Source organism: Condylura cristata, unplaced genomic scaffold, assembly GCF_000260355.1.
Source record: "Condylura cristata isolate star-nosed mole 26May11 unplaced genomic scaffold, ConCri1.0 scaffold00004, whole genome shotgun sequence".
Lineage (NCBI taxonomy): Eukaryota > Metazoa > Chordata > Mammalia > Eulipotyphla > Talpidae > Condylura > Condylura cristata.
Genome location: NW_004567105.1, coordinates 46,432,217 through 46,456,093, shown reverse-complemented (window position 1 = coordinate 46,456,093; position 23,877 = coordinate 46,432,217). Strand labels below are relative to the sequence as shown.

Genomic DNA, 23,877 nt, shown 5'->3' with positions numbered 1-23,877 from the left:
AAAAAAAAAAAAAAAAATGTTGTAATTACTCTGCTAACATTTAAAACTTATTCCTACATTACAACAAAGCTACTTATAAACCTTAATACGCTTTTAAAAATTTCAGTGAAAAAATTAGATAATGTATGATTTTATTAATAAATAGTGAGAAAACATCAGTGATAACTGTTTAAACATTAAATTCCTTTAAACATCCATGTCTTGGCTTTAATGTTGTACATATTGGCCTCTATGGCACTGCAAGTAAACAGATCAAAATATTTCTCATTTCCATGCACAGGTATTCAACTACATCACCATTTATAAATTATTATGGACAAGGTAACCTTTGCAATAATTAATATTCATTTGGACAGCTGAATGAATTAAATGAATATTAAATCAAGCAGAAGGAGCCTATGTTCAATATGCTCTAGATATCAGGTTGCAATATTTTGTGTTATTTGAATATTAATGTTATCTTCTTTAAAGGGACACCTTTTGCATATATGGGTGCTCGAATGAAAACTGAGGAATACATTTCGCCATACCATGAAATTCACACAAAAGAGGGTTTTTGCCTCCTCCTTTAAAAGAAGCAATACATTTCCTCATAATCTCTCTCTCTAGGCATCATTTTCCATTTTAACAAAAACGTTTACAATCACCAATCCCAAAATTGTCTTCAAAGGATAGTTATAAAATTAAAAAAGAGTGGCTCATTTTTTATATATATATGTGTATATATATATATTTTTAAAAAAGTCAAATCCTAGCAGCACTAATGCTAAAACTGACATCAATTAAATTTCTCCATATACATGAAATATTTCTGTGTTTTCTATTATGTGCAATTTTTTCCCCTTAAGAAGTAAAATGAAGTTTGAATAGTACAGTCTGTGGTGTAGTGACATCAGCAACTGCCAGTTCTTGTCCATCAACGAGTCCCAATTCTAAAACAGAGAAAGAATAATTAGCTTTGGGAAAAATTCAATTAAGAAGGATAACACAGATATATGACACAGTATTTACAACCTTGATAAACATTAAAATTTGCTCTTTGCTAAAAAGACACTTCAAAAAGGAAATGCAGATGGCCAACAAGCATATGGAAAAATGTTCAACATCACTTGTAATAAGGGAAATGCAAATTAAAACCACAATAAGATACTATCTCACCCCAGTGAGAATGGCACATCTTCAAACAACTAGCAACAACAAATGTTGCTGAGGATGTGGAGAAAAAGGAACTCTCCTGCATTGCCGGTGGGAATGCAAACTAGTACAACCACTATGGAAAACTATCTGGAGGTTTCTCTGCTAAAAATGGAGCTTCCATATGACCCAGCAATCCCACTCCTGGGTATTTACCCAAAAGACACAAAAACACTGATTCAAAAAGGCACCTGTATCCCCATGTTTATTGCTGCTTGTTAACAACTGGAAAGACATGGAAACAACCCAAATGCCCAAAAGTGGATGACTAGATTAAAAAGATGTAGTACATATACACAATGGAATATAACTCAGCAACCAAAAAAAAGAAACACATGCCTTTTGCAGCAACATGGATGGAGCTGGAGAAGATCATGCTTTGTGAAATAAGCCAGAAGAAAAAGAGTAATATTGGGTGGTTTCATTCACACAGAAATATAACAGACCAGGGCAGAAAATAATAATAATGAACAACTATATACTGGAGATAATTTATGGAGATGGAATGGGATCAAAAAACAGTGGGGGGAGGGAAGTGCACTGGACTATGGTGATGGCACTCAGGTAATCTGATGATGAGAAGCCCGCGGAGATTACAACTGAGATGGAAAAAGGCACAAAATGATGTAAAAATAAACTATTATATTATTTTAAAAAAAAACTGCTCTTTAATCAAGGAAATACTGTATTTGGTTTCTTAAGAGATTTCTGATTTGCTAAAAGAGCAATATTGTCAATGTTTTCAAAGATATAATTAGGATATCATCATTTAACTTTGGAATAAGTATTTATTACTTTTACCAAAAAGAAGAAACTGATTAGTAAATATATCCATTTTAAATACCTTTCAGTGTCTTGGAAAGATTTGGCCTTGTTCGTTCTTCAATAGAGGTTACTGACTAGAAGACAAAATTAATGTTAACCACATTAAATAAAAATTCTCTGATGTGATTTTGTGGGGTACAAAATACAAAGCCCAAAACAAATCACCTGTAAGTAAAGTGTTCTATTTTTTCCCTCTAATGTGGCTGTGATGGCTGGAGATTTCATCTGTCTAAATGTAATTATGAGAACAATAAGTTAAATATGACTTTAGAAAAACAATTCTACTTTTTAGCCTTAAATTCACAAAAATTATTTCTACAACATAACAAAAGTCCAGGACACTTACAGAGAAGCACTGTTAGTTAGGTAATCCAAAACCTCCTGCAGTTTAGCCGATGGAGAAAACTGAATATTCTGAGGAAGCTGGCTGCAAGCTGGGCAGTTTTCCTACAGATACATAACACAACAAATAACAGTGGCACATGTACCAATTATAGTTTTCTTTCTAGCAATGAAATGAAAATCTATTTTACAACCACTCATATTCACTATGAATACATTTTTATGCTTTAACAGCTGCTTTTCCTAGTATACTATTTTTCCCTAACTTATTCTGCTGCATAGAATATATTTCAGATTATAATACAAAGGACATATAGAGAGGATTCAGAAGTTCTGGAATAAAATGTTTAGGGTGTGGGCAATTTTATTAGCATTTTTAACTGGTAATTAATACATAAAAATCAAAGTTGCATGATTTAAAAAGTTTTCATTAGTATTTATTACTAACCTTTCTCTCTGCTTCAAATGTGTATGTATACAGTCCATCTACATCACTGAATACCAAGTAGTTATTAAGAGGAATATATGCACTGCAATGAAAAAAAATGTTCACCTTTATATATCTGAGTGAGGCCAAATCACGTATTACATATGTATTAACAATGAAACCCAGGCTTCGCTGGTAGAGCAAGGGATAAGTCTCAGCACTACGAAGCTATTGGCAGCCACTGCAGCACAAGTTCAATTCCTGGCCTTTCCTGTCTCTCCTGCTACTCCCCTCAGCAGCGTATATAAGTAGATTTGCCCATTCTGCTCCCCACTGTCTCTGGTGAATCCTCTCACACTCCCGCACCTCTGGCCTGCACCCCAACTCTTGTATGCATAAATAAATAAATCTTTATAAAAATGAAACCCATTACCTTGTGGCTATTTTAAAAACCTCAGTGGCACACACAGCTGAAGTGGGGAGAAAATAAAGGTGCTTTAACTCAATGAAAATTAAGTATTTTAAAAAAGTCAGTTATATAGCAGGACACATAAATTTACAATTTGTATAGATAAAATATTTTAATCTACTGACTAAAAATAGATTAAAACATGTATACTTTTAGTACAAATGAGACAGTAACAAATGTTACATTTGTTTTGCATAACATATTTTTCTTCCCTTCTTCAGATTAATGAGCAAAGTTGAAAAAGTGCTACTAAAATGTCCTCTTATCACAGAGCACTTCACTATATGACATAATTAGGAAGACAAAATATACACAAAGTCAAACAGCTTTTTTTTTGTCAACTTAACTATCCCAAGAAGGTATCAAATTCCTAGAATACCAGCTCTCTGAGATGAAGTTAATTGCAGAAATGTCAATTTAGATACTGGATCAAAAACTAAAGGAATCAAAACAAAATTAAGTAGTAACCTTTTTACCTCACCTGCAATGACTGCATTTGTGGAAGCAACTGCAGGAATGATTCGTTTTACTACCCCTGAAAAAAATACATGGTAATGTCTTATAAAAACAGGTTATTTTAAACAATAGATTTGAAGCATAATTTTTAACTTGATTTTTCAGGCTTTGAAATTAGAAAACGGGCACAATTAACCATGAAACAATCTTCTGTCTCACTGCCACCATTTTCACGTTCAGAATCTTAAAGTGGTAGTAAAGCTTAAAGACAGTAACATAATAAAAAGTTAACTTTATTTTATCCCACATGTTGTGTGAAGATTAAATATTACTGAGTTTTCATAACATCCTTAGTCTTATAACTGACTTTAAAGATAAGAAAAATGATGTGAGAACGTAAATTATACACCTAGTAAGTGATGGGTTGGTTATGAACCCAGATCTGTCTTCAAAGAGCATAACCTTAACTGATACATTACATTATGCTATATTATATACAGTGAGTACCCCCAGGACTTCAGGAGTAAACAGGTTTCAAAAACTTCAGAAAGGGCTATTATCTAAGAAGTCTTTAAAGGAAGACAGTAAAGAAGTTTGGAAGGCTGTTTTAAAAGTTCATTCTGACAATATAATTCATGTATAATTTTAGAAAAGGGGAAGTAGGAAGGAGCTAAGCTCATAATTAATCTGTAAACTCCCCAGTGATCACTTCGAGAGGATGTAGTCACAGATAGTGAGCAGTATCGGAGATCTTATCCTATAAAAGTATTTCCAAAATTATAACCTCCCCATAAACATCCCTTCAAAAAAGCTGGACTTCCCTCACAATTTTGTTTCTGTACTCCCACTCAATGTCCTTAATCATGAGGTTGAAAAGTATATACCCAAACCCTGCTAAAGAAGGGTAGGAACTAAAATTACATACTGAAATTAATTTATGGCTGTTAATCAGGATAAATTGAATTCATTTGTTAATTCAAATAATTACTAAATGTGCACTATATGCCTAGAAGTTTCATTTAATGTGCATTATATGCTGAACTAGTTTCAATTAGTTACTCTGACCAGCTTGGCAAATCAGGGAAATATAGAAGACAGTGTAACAAGGCTTCAATGGAATATCTGGAACATTCTTGTAAAAAAGACAAATATGAAGTGTTCAGTAAGGTCTAATCAAGAGAATAAGACAAAACTAAAAAGATTTGATGAGAAGCATGATTTAGATGTCTTCAGTCAGTTTAGGTTTGCTAAAATTTTTAATTACTTCAAAAAGGTATAATTACCAAAGCAACAGGTGAAATGAACCTGGAAAGAATAACTTGGCAGGCATAAAATTATATACGCACATACATACAGGTGCATGAGAAGAGTGGGGGAGAGAAAACATCATTCTTGAGTGTTTAAAAAAAAAAACAACCAAAAAAATCCTGCCAACTCTATAATAGATAGCTAGTGATTGCATATGTAGCAAAAACTTTCAGATTTTAGAATATAACAATCTCAAAATCTTGCATCAATATAAACAAAATCCATGCTTTCCTCTACTACTGCTTCAATTATCAGAAATCTATTATGTAAAACAAGATCAGCCCAGCAACGGTCCATTCCAGTCAAAGCAGTTACGCATAAATAAATGGAATATGGTTAAAGAAAACAACTTGACGGATGGAAAAATCACGCAATATGACAAAGGGTTAAAGGAACCAGGGATCTTCATGGCAAAGATTTGGAGGGTGTATGATCATAGTCCTTAATATATTAATGGTTACTTACTATTTTAAAAGGAATGAAAATTATATATGGTCAAGCTGGGGGCAATCAGACCAAACTAAAGAGGGAGATTTCTGCTCAATACATATTCTAATTTAGCCAATAATGTTCTCCAAATGTGAAAGCAGATTGCCCTAGTAGGTGATAAATTCCTCTTTAGTGAAAAATAAAAGTGAATGTTTCAACTTGGATGACCTGCAAGATTCAATAATTTTATTGAGCTCCTCCCTCCTGGCTAAGAAGTACTATGAATTCTGCTGATCTCAGCTCATTGCTACCAAATTTGAGGAACCCAAAAAGATTAATTCTGGATCTCAAATTGAAGGTCCTATGTGAAAGCAACATATACACATAATTATGATGATCCAAAAATCATAAACTTGTTACAAATTACTAACTTACCTTGAGTGAGTCTATATGTAACACCCCTAATATTGTATTGTGATGCTCTCTCCAGGGATTTTTGGAAAATCCACTGAATATGGTCAGGATCATCTCCATCTAATGGAACGCCTTCTATTGAGGTGGGGGTAGAGCAGAAAAAGACATAAATATATAAATATAAATCAGCATGTTTTAAATGTAATTATGCAAATTGATAATACATGTATATTTCACATAAATTCTGAATCATGAAATTAGTTTTATTACCTCCAAAAGGCTGCTCCTTAGGCCACTGCAATATCCTTACATACTCAATACAGTGTTCTGGTAGCCTGGGCATAGATGCAATGGTGCACATGGGAAAATTAACCTAAAACCACAATTAGCCTTTTTTTAGTGGACTCTAATCAATACTTAAAATTTAACTTCTACTAATGATCTAATTTGCAACAAATTCTTAAAATTCATCTTAGTCTTTTACTAATAAAAACAAAAATGTTTTATACCATAATCATGGATTTAAAACTAATATCAGGACCTCCCTGGTGATGTAGGGGTTAAATCTCAGCTCTACTACTGTTCAATCCCCCCTGCCAGGGAACTGGCCCACACAACATAGACCTTGCCTGCTGCACTCCTTTGCAGTTTATTTCAGTGAATCCGCCCATTATGCTTTTCCCTGTCTTTGGTGAATCCTCCCACCACCTGCACCTCTGATCAGCACAACGTTCCACATACAAAAAAGTAAGTAAAATCTTTAAAAAAACAAAAACAAAAACCCAAACTAGTAACATCTGTGTCATTTAGCTTTGGTCAACCTGCTTGTAAAAACAGATTTGCCTTACATTAATAAGGTATACAAATGGAAGCTATGTTGGGCCATGAGAAAAGCTAAAAAATTCCAAAATAAGATTACTTTGTTTACTTGATATTTAAATCGGATGATATAAAATAAACCAAAACAAAAGGAAATTAACAAAGTTAAATCAACTCCAGTCAATACTTAAAAACATTTACATTTATTAATCAAAATTCTAATTGTCCTTGATATTAGTGTTCCATCTTTAAAAAGATCATTCTTAGCCCGGGTATCTTTATTTCTGTGAAACAATTACAGGTAAAAACCAAAGGAAGTAGATTATAGTTCTATCCTAATATACAGCTTTGTACTTGATCCCTTTATTGCTACTCAAAAAATACAAATGAAAACAAGTAATATCAAAAATGACATCACTATATCTTCCCTCAAATAGAGCAGAATCTCCCATTTTATCATTTACTATGATTTTTTTTTAAAAATCTTTAAAATTAAAAATCCTCAATACTGAATAGACTAATAATAAACACAAATTTTATTCCAGAATACTCTAAAACAAATGAAATGTTATTCTGATTACCTGTGGTGGATACAGTTCTAGTGTGCATTCAATACAAGCAGTCATTCCAGGAAGAATTACTCGGGCATTTCCTTTAAAACCTTCTGTCCCTCCATCTATCAAAGGGACAATGGAGCTTGGATCTAATACACCATCTTCATAATTTAGAAGAGATATCTAAGAAAATTATTTGAAAGGATTTAAATGTAGAGAGTGTAAGAATTCAATAAAAGGAGCATGACAAAGTAATTCTATAAGGCAACTGCATTACTGAGTAATAAAATAGCAAATCAAGAGATTATAGTAATTTATGTTGTCCCCTGAAAATTAATGACTAGCAATAAATGAAGAAGAATATTGACTTAATTGAAACTGATTTTTCAAAATATCATGATATATATGTAATAGCATCAAGAACTTTAGACAACCACAACACTAAGTGTTTACCAGCATGCCGTTTATCCATCTTCTGGCTATGATAGAGTCCAGTCCACATACAATTATATGAAATTCTACAAGAATAAAAAGCAAGCTTAGTTTTTAGGAGAGCTGCTATACAACATGAGTCACATTTTCTAAGAAACAAAAACCAACTCTGTATTATAATATATGCTTAGTTTCTAAACTTGAGTTACAATTACTCAAGTTAGCAAAAAATGCAGCTAACAGTGCCAACTAAGAATTAAAATATGTCACTCTTTTCATTCAACCTGCCTAAGAAGGAAACACCAAGAGAAGAAAGCAACTGAAGTCTTCAAATAACTGACAATTATAAAACAAAGAATTTGGAAAGAACTTACGTCGATAGAAAGTGTCATTAAAATCCTGAATCTTGTTGAAATGTCTGAATTTAAGTAAAGGAACTTAAGTTGCTAAGTTTGTTATTTACAAAGTGAGTTTAATATTGTCATAAAAAGCAAATTATAAATATGTATTTAAAACAAAAAATGTCATACTAAAATAGTGGAATTCAAGGAATCTCATAAAAAGCCCACACTCTTTATTTTCCGACATAACTATTCTCTAATATTCGTCCCCTAACCACTTAGTTTCTCATCCCTGAACCTTCATGTCATTATACTTGCCTGTTATAGCTTCTACTCTGTTTAATGTTTATATAAAATCATAAGCCTTGTGAAAGTAGAATTTATGTGTACTCATTACCATCAAGTCAAGAAATAAATGTCAGGTAGGAGAAGAAAGCACATTACAGAAATTATTTAGCCAGAAGATTTCAAGTTACTGCAAAGCCAAAAAAAAAAAAAAAAAAAAAAAAAAAAAGGTGCTTGTAAATCAGTTTTCTGAATCTTTCTTAAGCCCAACAAAACCTGATCAGTTTTTACTTAGCTGGAGACTATGGAAAGGGAACCCTATTTAAAATTAGCTGTGGGGTGGCCCTCCCTGGTGGCGCTGTGGGTTAAAGCACAGCACTGAGAAGCTGAAGTCACTTCCCCAGTTCGATCCCCACATGCCCTGGAGGTGGCAGACCTCTCCTGACCCGCCCACTGCTCCCCTCAGCAGTGTACTTCTTGTTGATCTGCCTGTTCTGCTCCCTGTTCTGTCTCTGATGAATCCTCTCACCCTCCGCATCTCTGGCTTGTACCCCAGCTCTGTATGAAAAAATAAATCTTAAAAAAAAAAAAATTAGCTGTGGGATGTGAATCAAACATAGCAGTAAATATATTCTAATATATTTTGATGTTGTATTTTTAAATTTTAATATCCTAGTAGGTGTGTAGTAATTTCACTATGGTCATAATTTGGATTATAGCTAGTTATGTTAAGCATCTTTCTGTGTGCTTTTGTATGTTCTTTAGTAAAATGTCCCTTCACATTTCTTGTCCATGTTATAACTGCACTTTTTACTATTGAACTTTGTGAGTTCTTTATGTATTCTAGGTAAGAGTCCTTGTTAGATACCTGCTTCACAATTATTTTTCAGTCTGAGAACCCACAATTGTCAGTATATCTCACCTTTTACTGTTTTAATTTTTTCCTTATTTCTGCATACCCTGCAAGATCAGCAAGGGTTGACAATTACAATGTGTTACTATCAGTAGAATGAAGCTATGAACAAAATACCCATTTCAATTTAAAGGAGAGGACAGATTTTCCTAGGTTGAGAAGTTATGTTTCAAAGTGCAGGGCCAGAACATTAAATGACCTCAATGCAACCAGTTAACTGCCCAGAACAACGGCCATTGAAAAGAAAGAACCAAGGAGACCAGCAAATGGCTAAATGGATATGTTTTGTTGCAGACTCTTAGATAAACAAAGGCAAAAATGTAAGTCTTGAATTAAACCTCAGAATTATAAATAGTAACTAAAAATGAACCACGGTATAAGTGCAAAATCCTGTAACTCTGGAGGGTAACCGGAGAAAATCCTTGGAATCAAGGAGTCTTGCTGATTCAGCAGCAAATAAAAGCAGCCTCGTTCTGCAATTTGCATTTTTCTAAATTTTTTCACATAGGACAAAAGTTTTTAATTTTGATAACAATCAATTTGTCATTTTTTTCTTTTATGGACATACTTTTGATGTGGTTTAATGACTTCACCGCATCCTTGATCCCAAGGATTTTCTCCGGTTACCCTCCAGAGTTACAGGATTTTGCACTTATACCATGGTTCATTTTTAGTTACTATTTATAATTCTGAGGTTTAATTCAAGACTTACATTTTTGCCTTTGTTTATCTAAGAGTTCCATTAACAGTTTGTTGAATTAATCTTCCACTGAACTGAACTTGTACCTTTGTCAAGACTTGCCTGGAGTTATTTCTGCTTCTCTATTTTTGTTTTACTGATCTCTTTGTCTTACTGTGTCTCTCTGTGTGGAAACACCAGTCGTGATAATTGTCACTATATAGTAAATACTGAAAGTGGATATGCTTCCTTCTACTTTATTCTTTTTCAGAATTGTTCAGAAGAAATTTTTCTGCCTTCCTATATAAATTGATTAAACTTATATACAAACCAGGAAAGAATGGGTAACTAAACTCTGTTTAACTATCCAATTCTTTATATAGATGCTTGATTTCTTTCATCAACATTTTGTAGCTTTTAGCATATAAATGCCTCACTTATTTTCTTAGATTTACAAGATATTTCTCCTTTTTTTTTGAGTGTCATGTACATGCCACTGCATATGTCCACTGTATTTAAATTTTGCTACTATACAAAAATACATATAATTTGTGTGTGCTGATTTTACATCCTGTGGGATTTCCATTATAGTAATGCTTAACTCCTAAATTTCTATAAAATATGAAAAGTACCTCAGCTCTAAAGACACAAAAACCAAAAGTGTGAATATACACTTCTTGTAAAAATAAATATACTCTGACACACTTCCCATATGGTAACTTACTGATTAACTGGATTCAGTCTAGGAATTTATAATCTGGTAAGAGATATGAAATTATTACTGAAATTAAAGGCAATAAATAATATATAACAAGTTATGACATTGGCTACATATTTTGAAAATTAGGGCAAAAATTTTTATATAACTTTGAGAGGAAAAAACCATGAGGGTATAAAGCAAACTTATCAGCAGATCTCTGAACAGCAATAAGCTGTTGCTGCTGGTTTTTATTTCATCTTGCTTACCTGTATTCATCATTAATCATCTCTTAAAGATAAAAACAAAAACTTAAAAAAATTAAGTTTTTGTCAAAAGGATACGGAACTACATTGCAATTGGGAATTCTGTCATTTAGAAATTCTGCAGCAACTTCAGCTTTAGGTCTTCCGACATCTTTAGACCTACAGGAAAAGTTACACTTAAATTATCATTCATGATATAAGTCTAAATGATTCGGTTTAATTTTCAAACTTAAATGTCCATAGTATTTAGTGAATATTTTGAATTTTTAGCAAAGTATTTCTGAAGAACAATCAGTCATTCTAATGTTTAAATTCATTATTTATAGATGTTAAGTATTTCTTAAATGAAAATATATGTTCTTTTTTTCTAGGTAAAAAAATATAATGGCATGTTTCCTAGACACTTCACTGTGATACTTTTTTCACTGTGACATTTCTTAATGGAAATTATTATCTCAGACCCAGATCCTTTCATGTATATGCCCCCCAAACCCAGAACCTCATTGTTACTATTCAAGTCCCAGCTGAAATACATAAAATGTGATTCATTCTAGGGATGGAAGAACTTTAACTTATCTTCTTCCCATGCATGTTGCTGATTAAATAGAAAATTTTTCATTGCTTAAGAAGTTATTCTACTGATGCATTTAAAGAAAGAGCAATTTCAAAGGCATTATCTAAAATTGCAAATGTAACCAATATTTCAATAAGCTAAAATTATATGGCCTCTAAAGGTCACTAAAGGAAAGGACATAAATTCTCTCTCATAATATCAATACAAACAGCATTTTCTTTCCTAACATTCCCCACAAAAAATACATCACTCCATGTATACACAGTGAGTGCTTCATCACTAACCTCTTTCTACAGCACATTTTTTGTTAGATATATAAATATCTAACAAACCCACTAGACTGTGGACACCTAAAAGAAAGTGAGCACATTCATATTTCTTTAATCCTTCATATCGGGGAACAGATTAAACTTTTAAAAGAAATTAAAATAATCAATGACCTAGAAATTGTTTAATTTAAAACTGGGAACTTAAGGAAAAATACTTTTACAGTTCAAGTTTGCCTCCAATAACAGCAATGCTTTTTCTTGGCTAAAAACTTGACTTTGTCTTAACTTGTAATAGAGAAGGAAGGCTCTCACATAAATTGAGATACAAGATATCAGTATTGAATTCAACTACTCTGGAGACAGCTCTTTGTATGAGAAGGGGATAAAGTAAATTTTCAAAATCCTTTTATGTAGTAAATTTCATATGCTTTAATATTATTTCACAAACAAAACTCCTTGAGAGTTTCTGTGTAAAAGGTTTGCAACTTCTATCATTCTGTGATTAGTGGACTAGATCATTGCCCCCAAAATCTGTACCTTAGATAGAATGGTCATCCACATATATCATCCTTAAAGGACACCTTGGCCTAATTACTTAACCTTATCCTGAGGGTTGTGAGATTAAACAAGGTGATACAGGCAAAGAGTTTGGACTGTGCATATCCTTGTACCAGTAAACAACAAACTCAATGGTATCATTTTTAGAGCATTTTAAAATATAAAACTTGAAAGTTAAATGTAGAGCTTACATAGCAATGGCAATACTTCCTTGGCTTAGTTTTACCCATCTTTCAATTTCTTTTATAAGATCTTCCATAATAAAATTGAGTTCTATTCCCAAATTTAATCTTTTCTGCTAATGTAACCGTACCCTATATAACCAGTACTATTTGAGTTATGTCACTATTTTAGTCACTGGGGTGGGAGGGGGGAACACACCTGTATCTCTCTATGACAATAATTCCTTGATTAACACTTTTATCTAAGTCACTCAAAACCTTATAAGCTAAGTATTAAAATTCACTAATGAATTTTTCATCAAATATGCATATATGGTCTACTCCAAGCTTTTTAAAGTCACTTCTAACAATCCATTCCTAGGTGATTTCTGTATTTCATGTATGGATAAGGTAATTATTCCTCTTAGTTTTATTTTAATAGCTTCTGGGTTTACTTTCCACTTCTATTGCCCCTCTACAAAAAGTTTACACTCATCACTTCACTGTCCCAGAATCACCACTCAAATCCTGGCTCAGGAACCTGTACCAATATATTTCACTAGGGCTCAAGAGTCCAACTATTTTGTTCTTATGAAACCACCAGGAGGAAAAGAGCTACATGCCAAGTATTAAAGGCACAAAAGCACATAGATGACTTGGAAATTTTTTTTAAAACAAAGCAAAACTACTTTCACTTAAATGCCCAAAATTTTCTTGTAAAATCTCACATAAAATGGAAGTGGTAATTACTTTTTTTGAGTATGCAAAATTAGTGTCCTCTTAGTAGTTTTTAAAAATCACTATCCTACTGTGTTCACAAGTTTGGCAATCATCAGAATTAAGGGGGAAAAAACTTAGACATTAAAACTTACCTAAATAAAAACTGTCTATTAAGGTTAGAAACATCTATAGTGTCCATGTCTATAACATGAATCTGTCTGAAACCAGACAACGCCTGTAGAAACAAACAAAAAACAATTAAGCAGAAATTTCCTCATATTTGAAATTTTAATATTTGTTTCCAATATAGTACTAAACCTACAAATTCTTAATATTAAACTATGTATAATCTATTAATTCAAGCACCTGATAAGGTACATAAATCTCAGGGTTTTTACAAGGGTGAAAAATTTATAACTACTCAGTTTTAAACAGCCTGTAACTCAAAATTTCTATAGCAGTTTTGCATTTCACAAACATGTCTCAATACGTATGGCTTTGCTACTGCAAGATACTTTCATTTTACTAGCATTTAATTCTTGCTATTATGTTTTCAGAATGTTAAAAGTAATTCCTACAAGCTCTATTTCAATTTACATGATATTAATAAGGCCGCAATTCAGAAGTATTAACTGATTATTATATACACATACACTGAACACATAAAAGGACTATCAAAAGTACTGAGTCAAGAACAATCAGTCAAAAATACTGTCAAAAATAATGGCATGCATTCTAACAGTACAACCACTGTACAAATTAATCAGAGAATTAAGTCTCCATAATATGCTTTTCTGGTCTTGATCAGTTTAAGTGAGCCAATTAAATCATTTGTCAATAATTCCCCATCTTTCTGTCCCTACTGATGACATACTTGTTCTCTCAAATTGCTCTCTTTACCTTACTGTTTTTTGTTTTATGATATAAAGGCTGAGTTTATCAGCAAAAGGAGTTATGCAAAAAGTACTATGCAACTGCATTGTCTTAATGGGGCAGGAGAGTTGCTGCTACTATTTTGCAAAGTGAAAAGAAATAAATGGGTAGGAGAGCTGTCTTAAGCTTACTTTGAAAAAGCTTCTGCTCCCACCTCTCACCCAAACTGCACTTGTCAATGTCATTAGGGATCAATTTTCATACCCCCTGACCTTATCTGTCTTAAGTACTTGGCAGAGTTTGGATTAATTCCTTAAACATGTTCCCTTGGGAATCATATGAATGAAAACCAGAATGCTTTAAAAATTAGTTTCCAATTCCCCATTCAGGAATTTTCCTCCCACGTAACCAGAGAGACTCTGGACTATACTTTTTGTTTATTTGTTCTGTTGAACTCTCAATAATAACACGAGACAAACAACATCTAAAAGATAGCAGCTTTATAAAGCAAAACTCAATCACCTTAATTCATTACCATAACCAAATTTTCCCCAGTCTCTCATTTCCAGTTAATGCTAACTCCATCTTTCCAGTGGCTCAGAGCTAAAACTTTGCTTTGTCATCCTTAACTCCATGAGCTAATAATCCTTTTGACTTTAAACATATTTCATAGTTTGACCTCTTTCCACCTCCAAGCCTACCACCATATTCCAGGTAACTGTCACTTCCTGCTTAGGAGATTGTCACAAACTTCTATCTAATCTCTGAGCTCCCTCCTGTTTTTCCTTTAGTCTTCTCTCAATATATGAATTCCAGTGATCCAGTTAAAAGTCAGATCAAGTTAACTCGTCTACTTAAATTTCTCCAAGGACTTCTTAATTCGGAATAAAATGCAAAGTTCTTAGAACAGCCTTCAAAAGTCTTTTCTGATAGTTACTCCAAGGCCCTATGTCTCTCATCATGTGTCTGATAGCATCCTGAAAAATGCTTCTTACCCTCCTCTGTTTTAGCTGTAACCACATCCTTGCTGTACTGGAATATATATGCCATGTTCCCACTACACAACTTCTGTACCTGCAGATTATACTATCAGAAATGTTCTTGCTCCTCTTTGCTCTAAGAACACTTGTCTTTTTGAACACTTACCCCTTCCTACCAGGCTACCTATAGTCTATCCTTCCTTTGTTCATAGCACTTATTACCATCTATTACCTTGTGTATTTGACTTGCTTTTTCCCTTCACTAAAATTTAAGTCCAACAAATACCTATCAATATTGTTCACAGCTTATTTTTAGCATCTAAAATAATGCCTGGCTTATAGGGTAGGAGGATCAATAAATACTTACTCAATATTAACGTCACATACTTTTTCTTAGAAAAAGCTTTGGGGAGATTACAATAAATTAAAAAACAGGCATACTTCCCTCTATGTACTTATGTCTGAAATAAGCAAGGTAAGTGATAAAACTGAAAACCCTTAGTTTCCTTCTTTTGTATAAGAGGTTATTACAATGCAATAAATAAATAACAAGGTCACTCCTAAAGTTGCTAAACAACTAATCCTCAGATCTAATCTCCAATTACATTTAAAAGTCATATATATATATATCTAATCTCCAATTGCATTTAAAAGTCATATATATATATAAAAGTCATCTCATATATATATATATATATATATATATATATATATATATATATATATATATATATATATATATATATATGTATGTATGTATGTATATATTACATTTGCAAGTAAGTTTCCTAAATGGAAAGAGTTAATTTAAGCCTTAGGGGATTTGTGTGTAAAATGATAAAACCCGCTACCCACTCTCCATAAATCCTACCTTTCTAAAATTCTTTGGTTTATGTACTACATGAGTATTTATGTCTGATAAAGTACTGTAATTTTGGCATCCCATCAGAGTAAATCATACATATACCTATTGTTTTATGTGAAACTTGTCTCCCCAGTGAAATTTCCAATTTATTAAGGGCAGAGACCATGTGTACCTACACTCCCCCAAAGAATGCAGCATAGTACACTAGTATCATTAAGGGTATTACATTTTTACAGTTTCATTAGGAGTAACATTAGTGATTCCTAGAAGAATTAATGTGGTTGCTTAAATTTTAGCCTCACAGTCAGCTTTTTAAGCCTTTAATTGGTTACCTGCTTCATTTTCAAATAAGTCTACTCTAGCATTTCTACTTTTTATATACTACAAGGAATATGATACCTGAAGATAACATCTTTAAATCAATTTTCCCCCTATTTTTGTTAAATAAACTGACAAGAACTTATTAAAAGCTACTGTGTAGTAACCTTGAGCAAGTTATAAAATAACTCTAAATTTTAGCATCTCATTCTGTATGAGTCATTAGCTTATCCATCTAACTGGGTTATTTTCAGGAGAAAAAATAATATATTATTTAAAATTACACGTTAAAATATGAATTGTTAGTTTGTATAATTTACATCAGGAAACTTTATGAGTGTTTTATAAGAGTAAGCAGATTTGTGTGCTAAAGGGCACAGAACAATTTTTACCAATAACTTTATACTTGAAAACATTAGAGTTTAAAAAGTCCCAAAGGTTATATAACTATTTTATTTACTGCCTGAAATTTGACATGCTAATGTTATCTAACAAGGGCTGAAGAGGCAAGGTCATAAGTAAAATAAAAAAATGCCTAACTGGGGCCCTCCCTGGTGACGCAGCAGGTTAAAGCACTGCACTATGAGGCTTAAGCCACTTCCGCATGAGTTTGATCCCCGCCTGCCCAGGAGGAGTCCACATGGCATGGCAGACCTCTCCTGACCCACCCGCTGCTCCCCTCAGCAGTGTACTTCGTTGATCTGCCTGTTCTGCTCCCCACTCTGTCTCTGGTGAATTCTCTCACCCTCCGCACCTCTGGCCTGTACCCCAGTTCTATATGAATAAATAAATCTTAAAAAAAATAATGCCTAACTAACATAAAAGGGAAAATGACTAATTATTACAAAGAAGAAAAATAATACATATTTTTATATATTACCAGATTTTTCAGGAGCTCACATCCTAAGCCGCCAGCTCCAATGACTAGAACTTTACATGTATCTAACAAAAACTGAAGAGACTGTAAAGAATGAAAAGGCATGTTAAAACTGGTTGACAAAACCCAAAAATAACATCAATAAACCATAAAACAGTTTCTGATGTAAATTTAACTGGGGATGATGAGTATTTGGTATTTAGCAAATTATTTCAAATTTAAGAGCTAAGTAGAACCAGGAGTTTAATACCCCAAATTAGTTCAGAGTTTTTGATGTTTTAAATTTTTTTCTTATATGAAATTAAAAGGCTATCTGTAACAACAAAAACTATGCATAATTAAGAATTTTTTTTCTTTAAAAGTAGAAAACACTAAATTTAATTATTTAACTGACTTCCTAAAAAAAAGTACAAAAACTCCATAGGAACAAAGGATCAAGTACTGTACAAGATGTTCAAGGATCTAAATTTTTTTAAAAAGCTAAGGACTATAACTCCTTTTGAATATAATGACCGAGACTTCGAAATCATTAGATTACAGGAAGAAAAAATAGATTAAACTTTTAGAAAGTTACATATAAGTAGAACTATAATTAGAAACAATCATTCAACAGAAGTATTTTAAATTATCAGAGAAAAAAATCAGAAGCATGAGAAAATATGGTAGAATATATTCAAAGAATGGCAGAATTAAATCTGTCCAAGGTTAAAAAGATTACTCAGATAAGACACTGGGTCAAAACCAAGCGCATGCATTTTAGAAGTAGGATAGTATTTCTATGTCAAAACAATATTTCTTTATAAACACACAGGACATAAAACTTACTGTAAAGAATACCTTTTCTGACTTTGTAGTGAAAAACAAGTTGTATCTAATTTAACATCTGCTTTAAATCAGACATTAATCTCAGATTCTATTTCTATTATACAGCAATCACATAACTTTAACATGCATTTTTATTCAATTTAAAAATGCTTGCTTCAACTAAATTTAAAAAATTAAGCACACCTGTTTTCCTATCAAAATTAGTTTCTCAAAGCAGGACTACAAAAATGATTGTCAGAAATAATTTTAAACTACAGTTTGAAATGAAGTATGACTTACAATTTTAAATGAGTTTATGAAGTTACCTGTCCTCAATATATGAAAAATATAAAAATGATTTATATTAAACATTCAAATAAAATCAATTGCAAATATTCAATTTAGCATTTCAAGGTGACAATTTTATTAGTATTTTTATTATAAGCATAAATTAAATGGAAGCATTTTATTATTTTTGAAACACAGAACTATTAGAGGATTTATTTAAAAATAAATGTTTCTCACTTCAGTGCTTGGTTCGAAATCAGGGTGTGTGAAGGGTCCAGATCGCTCGAGGAACTTCTTTACATGGTTCCAGCGACCTTCCCAGTCTCCAGTGTCCCCACACCCACCATCAACAGCCATTCTGCACAGAACACAGTAAATTCAGCTGCAAAGATCAGTATGAAAAAGCCACACTTACAACCATTATGGTTTCCCCCAAATGAAAAGGTAATGAGACCAGACCTGCTCAAATAAAAGGGAACACTCAAGTTGTTATGCTTATGCTTTCGCTTTCCCTTGATGGTTGTTATTATACAATTTAAAGCTAAGAACTGCACATGTGATGAAATAAATTAGTCTACATATTTTGGAGTAGCTAAAGCAACCCAAGAAAAACTTGGGACAGTAGTAAATTAATGAGCAGTAGGCTTTTCTTCACCTGGAAACTACAAAAGATCACTGTAAATTTCAATTTGTTCCTTCAACACACTTGGATCAGAAAACATCAGTTAAAAAAAACCCACAAAACTTCATTTTCAGAATTGTGGGGCTTCAAATCTAATACAATTCATGTCATTTTCACATTCAAAAAATAGGATTTATTTTTGGATGAGAGGAACTTTCACATATTCTTTTCTGAATGAGGTCTAATTTAAAAACCTTCAGACTATGAAGTGTTTTTTTTGTTGCCATAAAAACACAACGTTTTAGGTTATAATTATGCCACAAATAGGCACTAACATTTGGAGACCCTGAGAACAAACAACTGAACAAGGAGGGACTCCTCAAACTATATTTATTTTCTTATTCAATGAGAGTGATATTCATGTTTTGTTATGATTTTTAATTTTCAAATTTCCTATAACCTCACAATTTCTACCTTCGAGTATATTAGTAACACTTTTTTTTTTTTACAAAAAGGATCAAGAAGTATTAGCAAAACTAGCAATAAAAACCAGATAAATTTTAATTTGGCTCCACAATTAATAGCCCTGTGACCTTGAGAAGATTTACAAACATAAACCTTGTCTGTAGATTGTTCTTGGCTACTTAAGGTCAAAATGAGGATAAAGAGAGAATCCAGAGAGGCCCTAGTATGGTACTGGGTATACACCAAACATTCAAATTTAACTGTCATTTTAAGCACAAATGGAAGGGAAAAGAAATGTAGGAAGGAATATGAAATAAAGGATGTCTTTCTAGTCCTCTCGCTATTCAACTTCCTGAGGGATACCTAAAGACTCAAAAGTATTAATGGAGATGGCACAGAAATTACTAACTCACCACACCCACTGCAGGACTACTTCTTCCCCCTCTTACCCCACCCCCACGTAGGGAGGAGAAAATTATGTTGGCATGGTTAGAAAACATTTAGTTTAAACCTGTTTCACCAGCACAAATCCAAGCATCTGATAAGAAATAGGATGTGTAATAAATAGGAAAAATAAGCTCTTTGGAGTCAACACTCTCCTTCAGGAGCCAATTACTTTGACTTGAATGTTTAGTACAATACCTAATATATAGTTCTCATAAAATACTTGCAATTCATACTATTGCCTCAATGTTGATGAAAGATCAAAATTAAAACTAATCCCCGTTTCGTGCTTTAAGATTTTTTTTTTTTTTTCCACAAGACTAGAGCTCTAAGAATATGGAATGGAGGCAAGGGGGCGCTGGGTCGTTCCACAAGACGTTTGGGTCAAGCACCCTGGCTGACCCCTGCAAAAATCTGCGGCGGTGCACCCCGGGCCCGAAGCCCGCCTGAGCAAGAGAGGGCAGGAGCCGCTCGCCTGGCACCTGGGGCTGCGGGACGGGGGTCTGGGGATGAGGCCGCGCAGCCTGCGCTCCGACTGCCCCCCTCCCAACCCCCCGGTCCCGCTGCGGCTGGTCCCCTAGGCCTGGGGTCGGGGAGGCGGGGGTCCCCGGAGAGGGCCCCGGCCTCCCAGCAGCACTAACTTCTCAGCCAGCAGCTCCTCTATTCTCCTTCTTTTCTTCTCCCTAAAAGAGAGAATAAAAGAAGGGTCAGCATCACGCTACATACTGGGCGCCGCGAGGAGATGGGGGGCGAGGGGACGGGGCGGGGTACGGGGAGACCCCGGGTGGCGGCGGCGACCGCCCACCGCCACGCTCTCTCACAACCCAGCCCGTAACCGCGCGCCTGCTGAGCCCGGGTACTTACGGCTCCTCGCCATCCGCCATATTGTACTCCGCCTCCTCCCAGGTGCCTTCACGGCGGGCGGGACCGACGGGCCGGGGCGGGGCGGGGCCGATGGGCGGGGGCGGGGCCGACAGGCGGGGAAGTAGGGCCGACCAGCTGGGAAGCTGGGCCCGTGGCTGGGGTGCGAGGGCGGGGGCGGGGCCCACGGGACGGGGCGATTTCTCTGAGCCTCTTTCGGGCAATACATCTTTTCTTGATTATAATTATATATGGAATTATAATCTTGACTAAATTAATTAATTAATTAATTAAATAAATCTCGTCCAGTGTAGAGTGCTGTTATGCTGCATGCAAATACAGCTGTAATACATTATGTTTATAAGTATATTAGTGCTTATATAAAATGACATGTTCTATGAAAAAACTCCTGCAAGAGCCACTATAATATGCTCAAACTTCCTTCTACGGCAAAACATGAGAGAATTCTCACTTTCTAATTTTTAGGACTGTTCCAACAACATTGCATTGTTATACACTTTAAGAATAATTAAATCAGTGTAAATGGGTGTGGGGAAAAACATGAAATAGATAAAAGCTATAAAGAAAATTGCAAAAATTAAAGAACAGTTTGGAACACCCATACTCTCATCACCTAAAGACAAATGGATGGTGATAGAGTTTTGGACTATTTTCTTTCAGAGATGAATGTGTGTGTGTGTGAGAGAGAGAGAGAGAGAGGGAGAGACAGAGAGAGAGAGAGAGAGAATGAAATCCATAGTGGTTCATCAGCATCATATGAGGTATTACAAATGTTCAGCCCGTCTCCTGACCTTCTGCACAGCCTTGATGATTCTGTATCAGATGAAGCTTGAGGACCACTAGAATGGATTATATGGAGCCTGATAAATACTTAGTAAATACAGGTGTTAATAAATATAATATTTAATCTCCTTTTTTATTTTTTCATCCCTCAGTCAGGTTCAGTTCAGTAGCACTCAGTGAACTGGAAGTTACTGTCAGGCAGGAAGGGGAGTTTGTAGGTGGGGTATGGAGTTCACAGCCCACATTCCTGGCAGGAGATAGCAGTCTTTCTTCAGGTCACATGTTTCAGGTTACTTTAATTTCAAATGGCTGTACAGGAAACTATTACACTAACTGCTATAACTTAGATACAGACAAGTATTCAGGGTTGCCCTATGTCAAAGAACAAGTCTGGGTATAGAGCCCCAGGAAGGCCTGTACAGCACCAGCCCCCTGGATGAAGAGTGACAAAGAGCTGCTACTAATACTATTTCAAATAATGTCTGAAATAAGTAAGGATTCCATACACAGTCATTTTTATTTAAAATGTTTAACAACAAAGGTAAAATATTTAAGGGAGAAAAAAAAAAGACTAATCCCAGTTGCCCATGAGAAAGAAAGAGAGAAAGGAATTATGCCATATGAAGAAATATCTGCTTTTTAAAAAAAAAACTCTCTGGATTTTTATGCAAAAAAGTAAAAGTAGACTGAACAAATGTTTTTTAGATTTTAGTCACCTGAGCTCAATAGTCATCATATTGTTACTAACACTAATGGTCATATAGTATTATGCAACAGGAAGGTCAAAGTTCTTAGTCATTGCTCTCTAATGCTCACTGATCTCTGCAACAGCTGTGGGCTCCTATTAGGTCGCCCACGCTGGACTTGACCAAGATCATTTACTCAGCCTACCCACAATGCTGCTTCTTGAAATTCTTGAGCCCAGGAGAATTATTCCACACCCTCTAACTTCCTGTAACTGAGCACCAAGGCCTGGCACATCTCTATCTGGCGCTCTTCTCAATATCCCTTATTTATTTACTTAGTTGAATTAAATGATAGAAATTTATTTTCTCACGGTTCTGGTTGAAGACTGAAAAGCAAAGTCCAAGGTTTTGGTCCTCCCTTCTGAGGACCATAAGGGGAGGAGATGTTCTAGGCTTCTTTCTTTGGCTTGTTGGCTATCTTTCCTCTATCTTCACAGGGTCAACCTTTGTCATTGTATGTGTCCAAGTTTCTCTCTTCTTATTCTTACAAGTAGATTAACCATACTGGAGCAGGTGCATTCACCAGCTCATTCCAGCTTACTTCTTTAAAGCCTGTCTCCTCATTCCATCTTACTTCTTTAAAACGTGTCTCCTGATCCTCCCTGGTGGCATAAGGGGTTAAGTCTCAGCACTATGAAGCTGTTGGCAGCCAAGTTAGATCCCTGGCCAGGAAGCTGACCCACATGGTACAGACCTCTGCTGTCTCCTCTGCCACTCCCTCAGCAGTGCATTGTACTTGATCTGCCTGTTCTGCTCCCCACTCTCTTAACCTCCCTCCCTCCATCACCTCTCCACCCCCTGCACCTTTGGCCTATACCTTAGCTCTTGTATGCATAAAGAAATAAAGTAAATCTTCACAACAAAACCGAAACTGTCTCCACATATGGTCACTTCTGTGAATGTTACACTCCTCTGCTTCCTTTTTTCCCTTTACCACCTCTCAAATATTGCTGTCCCCAAAGTTAATGCCTTGTTCTCTTTATTATTTAATTTTTAATTTTTTCACTGCTTATATTTAAGTTAATGTTTCCACTACATTGCAAGAGCCTTGAAAGTGGGGTCAAAGCTGCATTCACCTTTTTTTTTTTTAAAGATTTATTTGTGCATACAAAACTGGGGTACAGACCAGAGGCTCAGGGGTGGCGAGAGGCTTCATCAAAGGTAGAGTGGGGAGCAGAACAGGCAGACCTTATGAAGTACACTGCTGAGGGGAGCAGCAGGCCGGTCAGGAGAGGTCTGCCACACCATGTGGTCTCCTCTGGGGCAGGCGGGAACGGAACTCATGCAGAAATGGCTTTAGCTTCTCAGTGCTGTGCTTTAACCCGCTGCGCCACCAGGGAGGGTCCACCTTTTTTTTTTAATCTCCACAACACTTTCATAGAGACTGTAAAAAACTCAAAAGTGTATGCTGGTATCACACTAAAATCTTTCACAACAATCAAATTGCAACAAGATAGAGAAAAGTTAGTGGTTGTTTATTTTATAGGCATAGAAAATAAATCAAGTGAAAGCACTATTAACAACACACCAATGAGTCATGGGCTATATTATTATTAGTAGTAATAACTATAACATCTGACTATGAGCAATTATTGTACACTAAGCATTTCCTATTCACATAATTATTTATCCTCATCTGTATGACAGGTGTCCTTATTATCCCCCATTCTAAACATAAAGAAACCAAGTTATTTTTTTTAAGATTTATTTATTTATTTATTTATGCATACAATAGCTGGGTTGTAGGCCAGAAATGCAGAGGGTGAGAGGATTCACCAGAGACAGATTGGGGAACAGA

At 34.6% G+C, this 23,877-nt stretch overlaps 1 protein-coding gene across 2 annotated transcripts; it reads right to left on the bottom strand.

Annotated features, from left to right (window-relative positions):
• Positions 1-216: 216 nt before the first annotated feature.
• Positions 217-20,576, bottom strand: UBA3 (ubiquitin-like modifier activating enzyme 3). 2 transcript variants are annotated; one of them, XM_004675988.2, is made up of 18 exons: positions 20,533-20,576; positions 20,310-20,351; positions 18,375-18,495; positions 17,049-17,129; positions 13,285-13,367; positions 10,929-11,009; positions 8,044-8,087; positions 7,691-7,755; positions 7,265-7,420; positions 6,135-6,237; positions 5,886-5,999; positions 3,739-3,792; positions 3,222-3,258; positions 2,810-2,891; positions 2,366-2,466; positions 2,185-2,248; positions 2,039-2,093; positions 217-932 (listed from the first exon to the last, which is right to left on the bottom strand). In XM_004675988.2, the coding sequence occupies exons 1-18, from the start codon at positions 20,550-20,552 to the stop codon at positions 844-846; spliced, it is 1,392 nt and encodes a 463-aa protein (XP_004676045.1). In that variant the 5' UTR covers positions 20,553-20,576; the 3' UTR covers positions 217-843. The 2 variants fall into 2 exon arrangements, with proteins under 2 accessions (XP_004676045.1, XP_004676046.1); XM_004675989.2 differs by lacking the exon at positions 20,310-20,351 and having other exon boundaries at positions 20,533-20,571.
• Between the last annotated feature and the right edge of the window lie 3,301 nt (positions 20,577-23,877).

What these genes read in the sequence shown, in the direction of transcription:
- UBA3 (XM_004675988.2), bottom strand. Translation starts at nt 20,552, where the DNA reads ATGGCGGATGGCGAGGAGCC. An exon ending in GTGAGCTCCTGAAAAATCTG is followed by an intron (nt 13,368 to 17,048) that starts GTAATATATAAA and finishes TTGTTTCTACAG; the next exon opens with GCGTTGTCTGGTTTCAGACA. An exon ending in TAGAACTGTATCCACCACAG is followed by an intron (nt 6,238 to 7,264) that starts GTAATCAGAATA and finishes TTGTGGTTTTAG; the next exon opens with GTTAATTTTCCCATGTGCAC.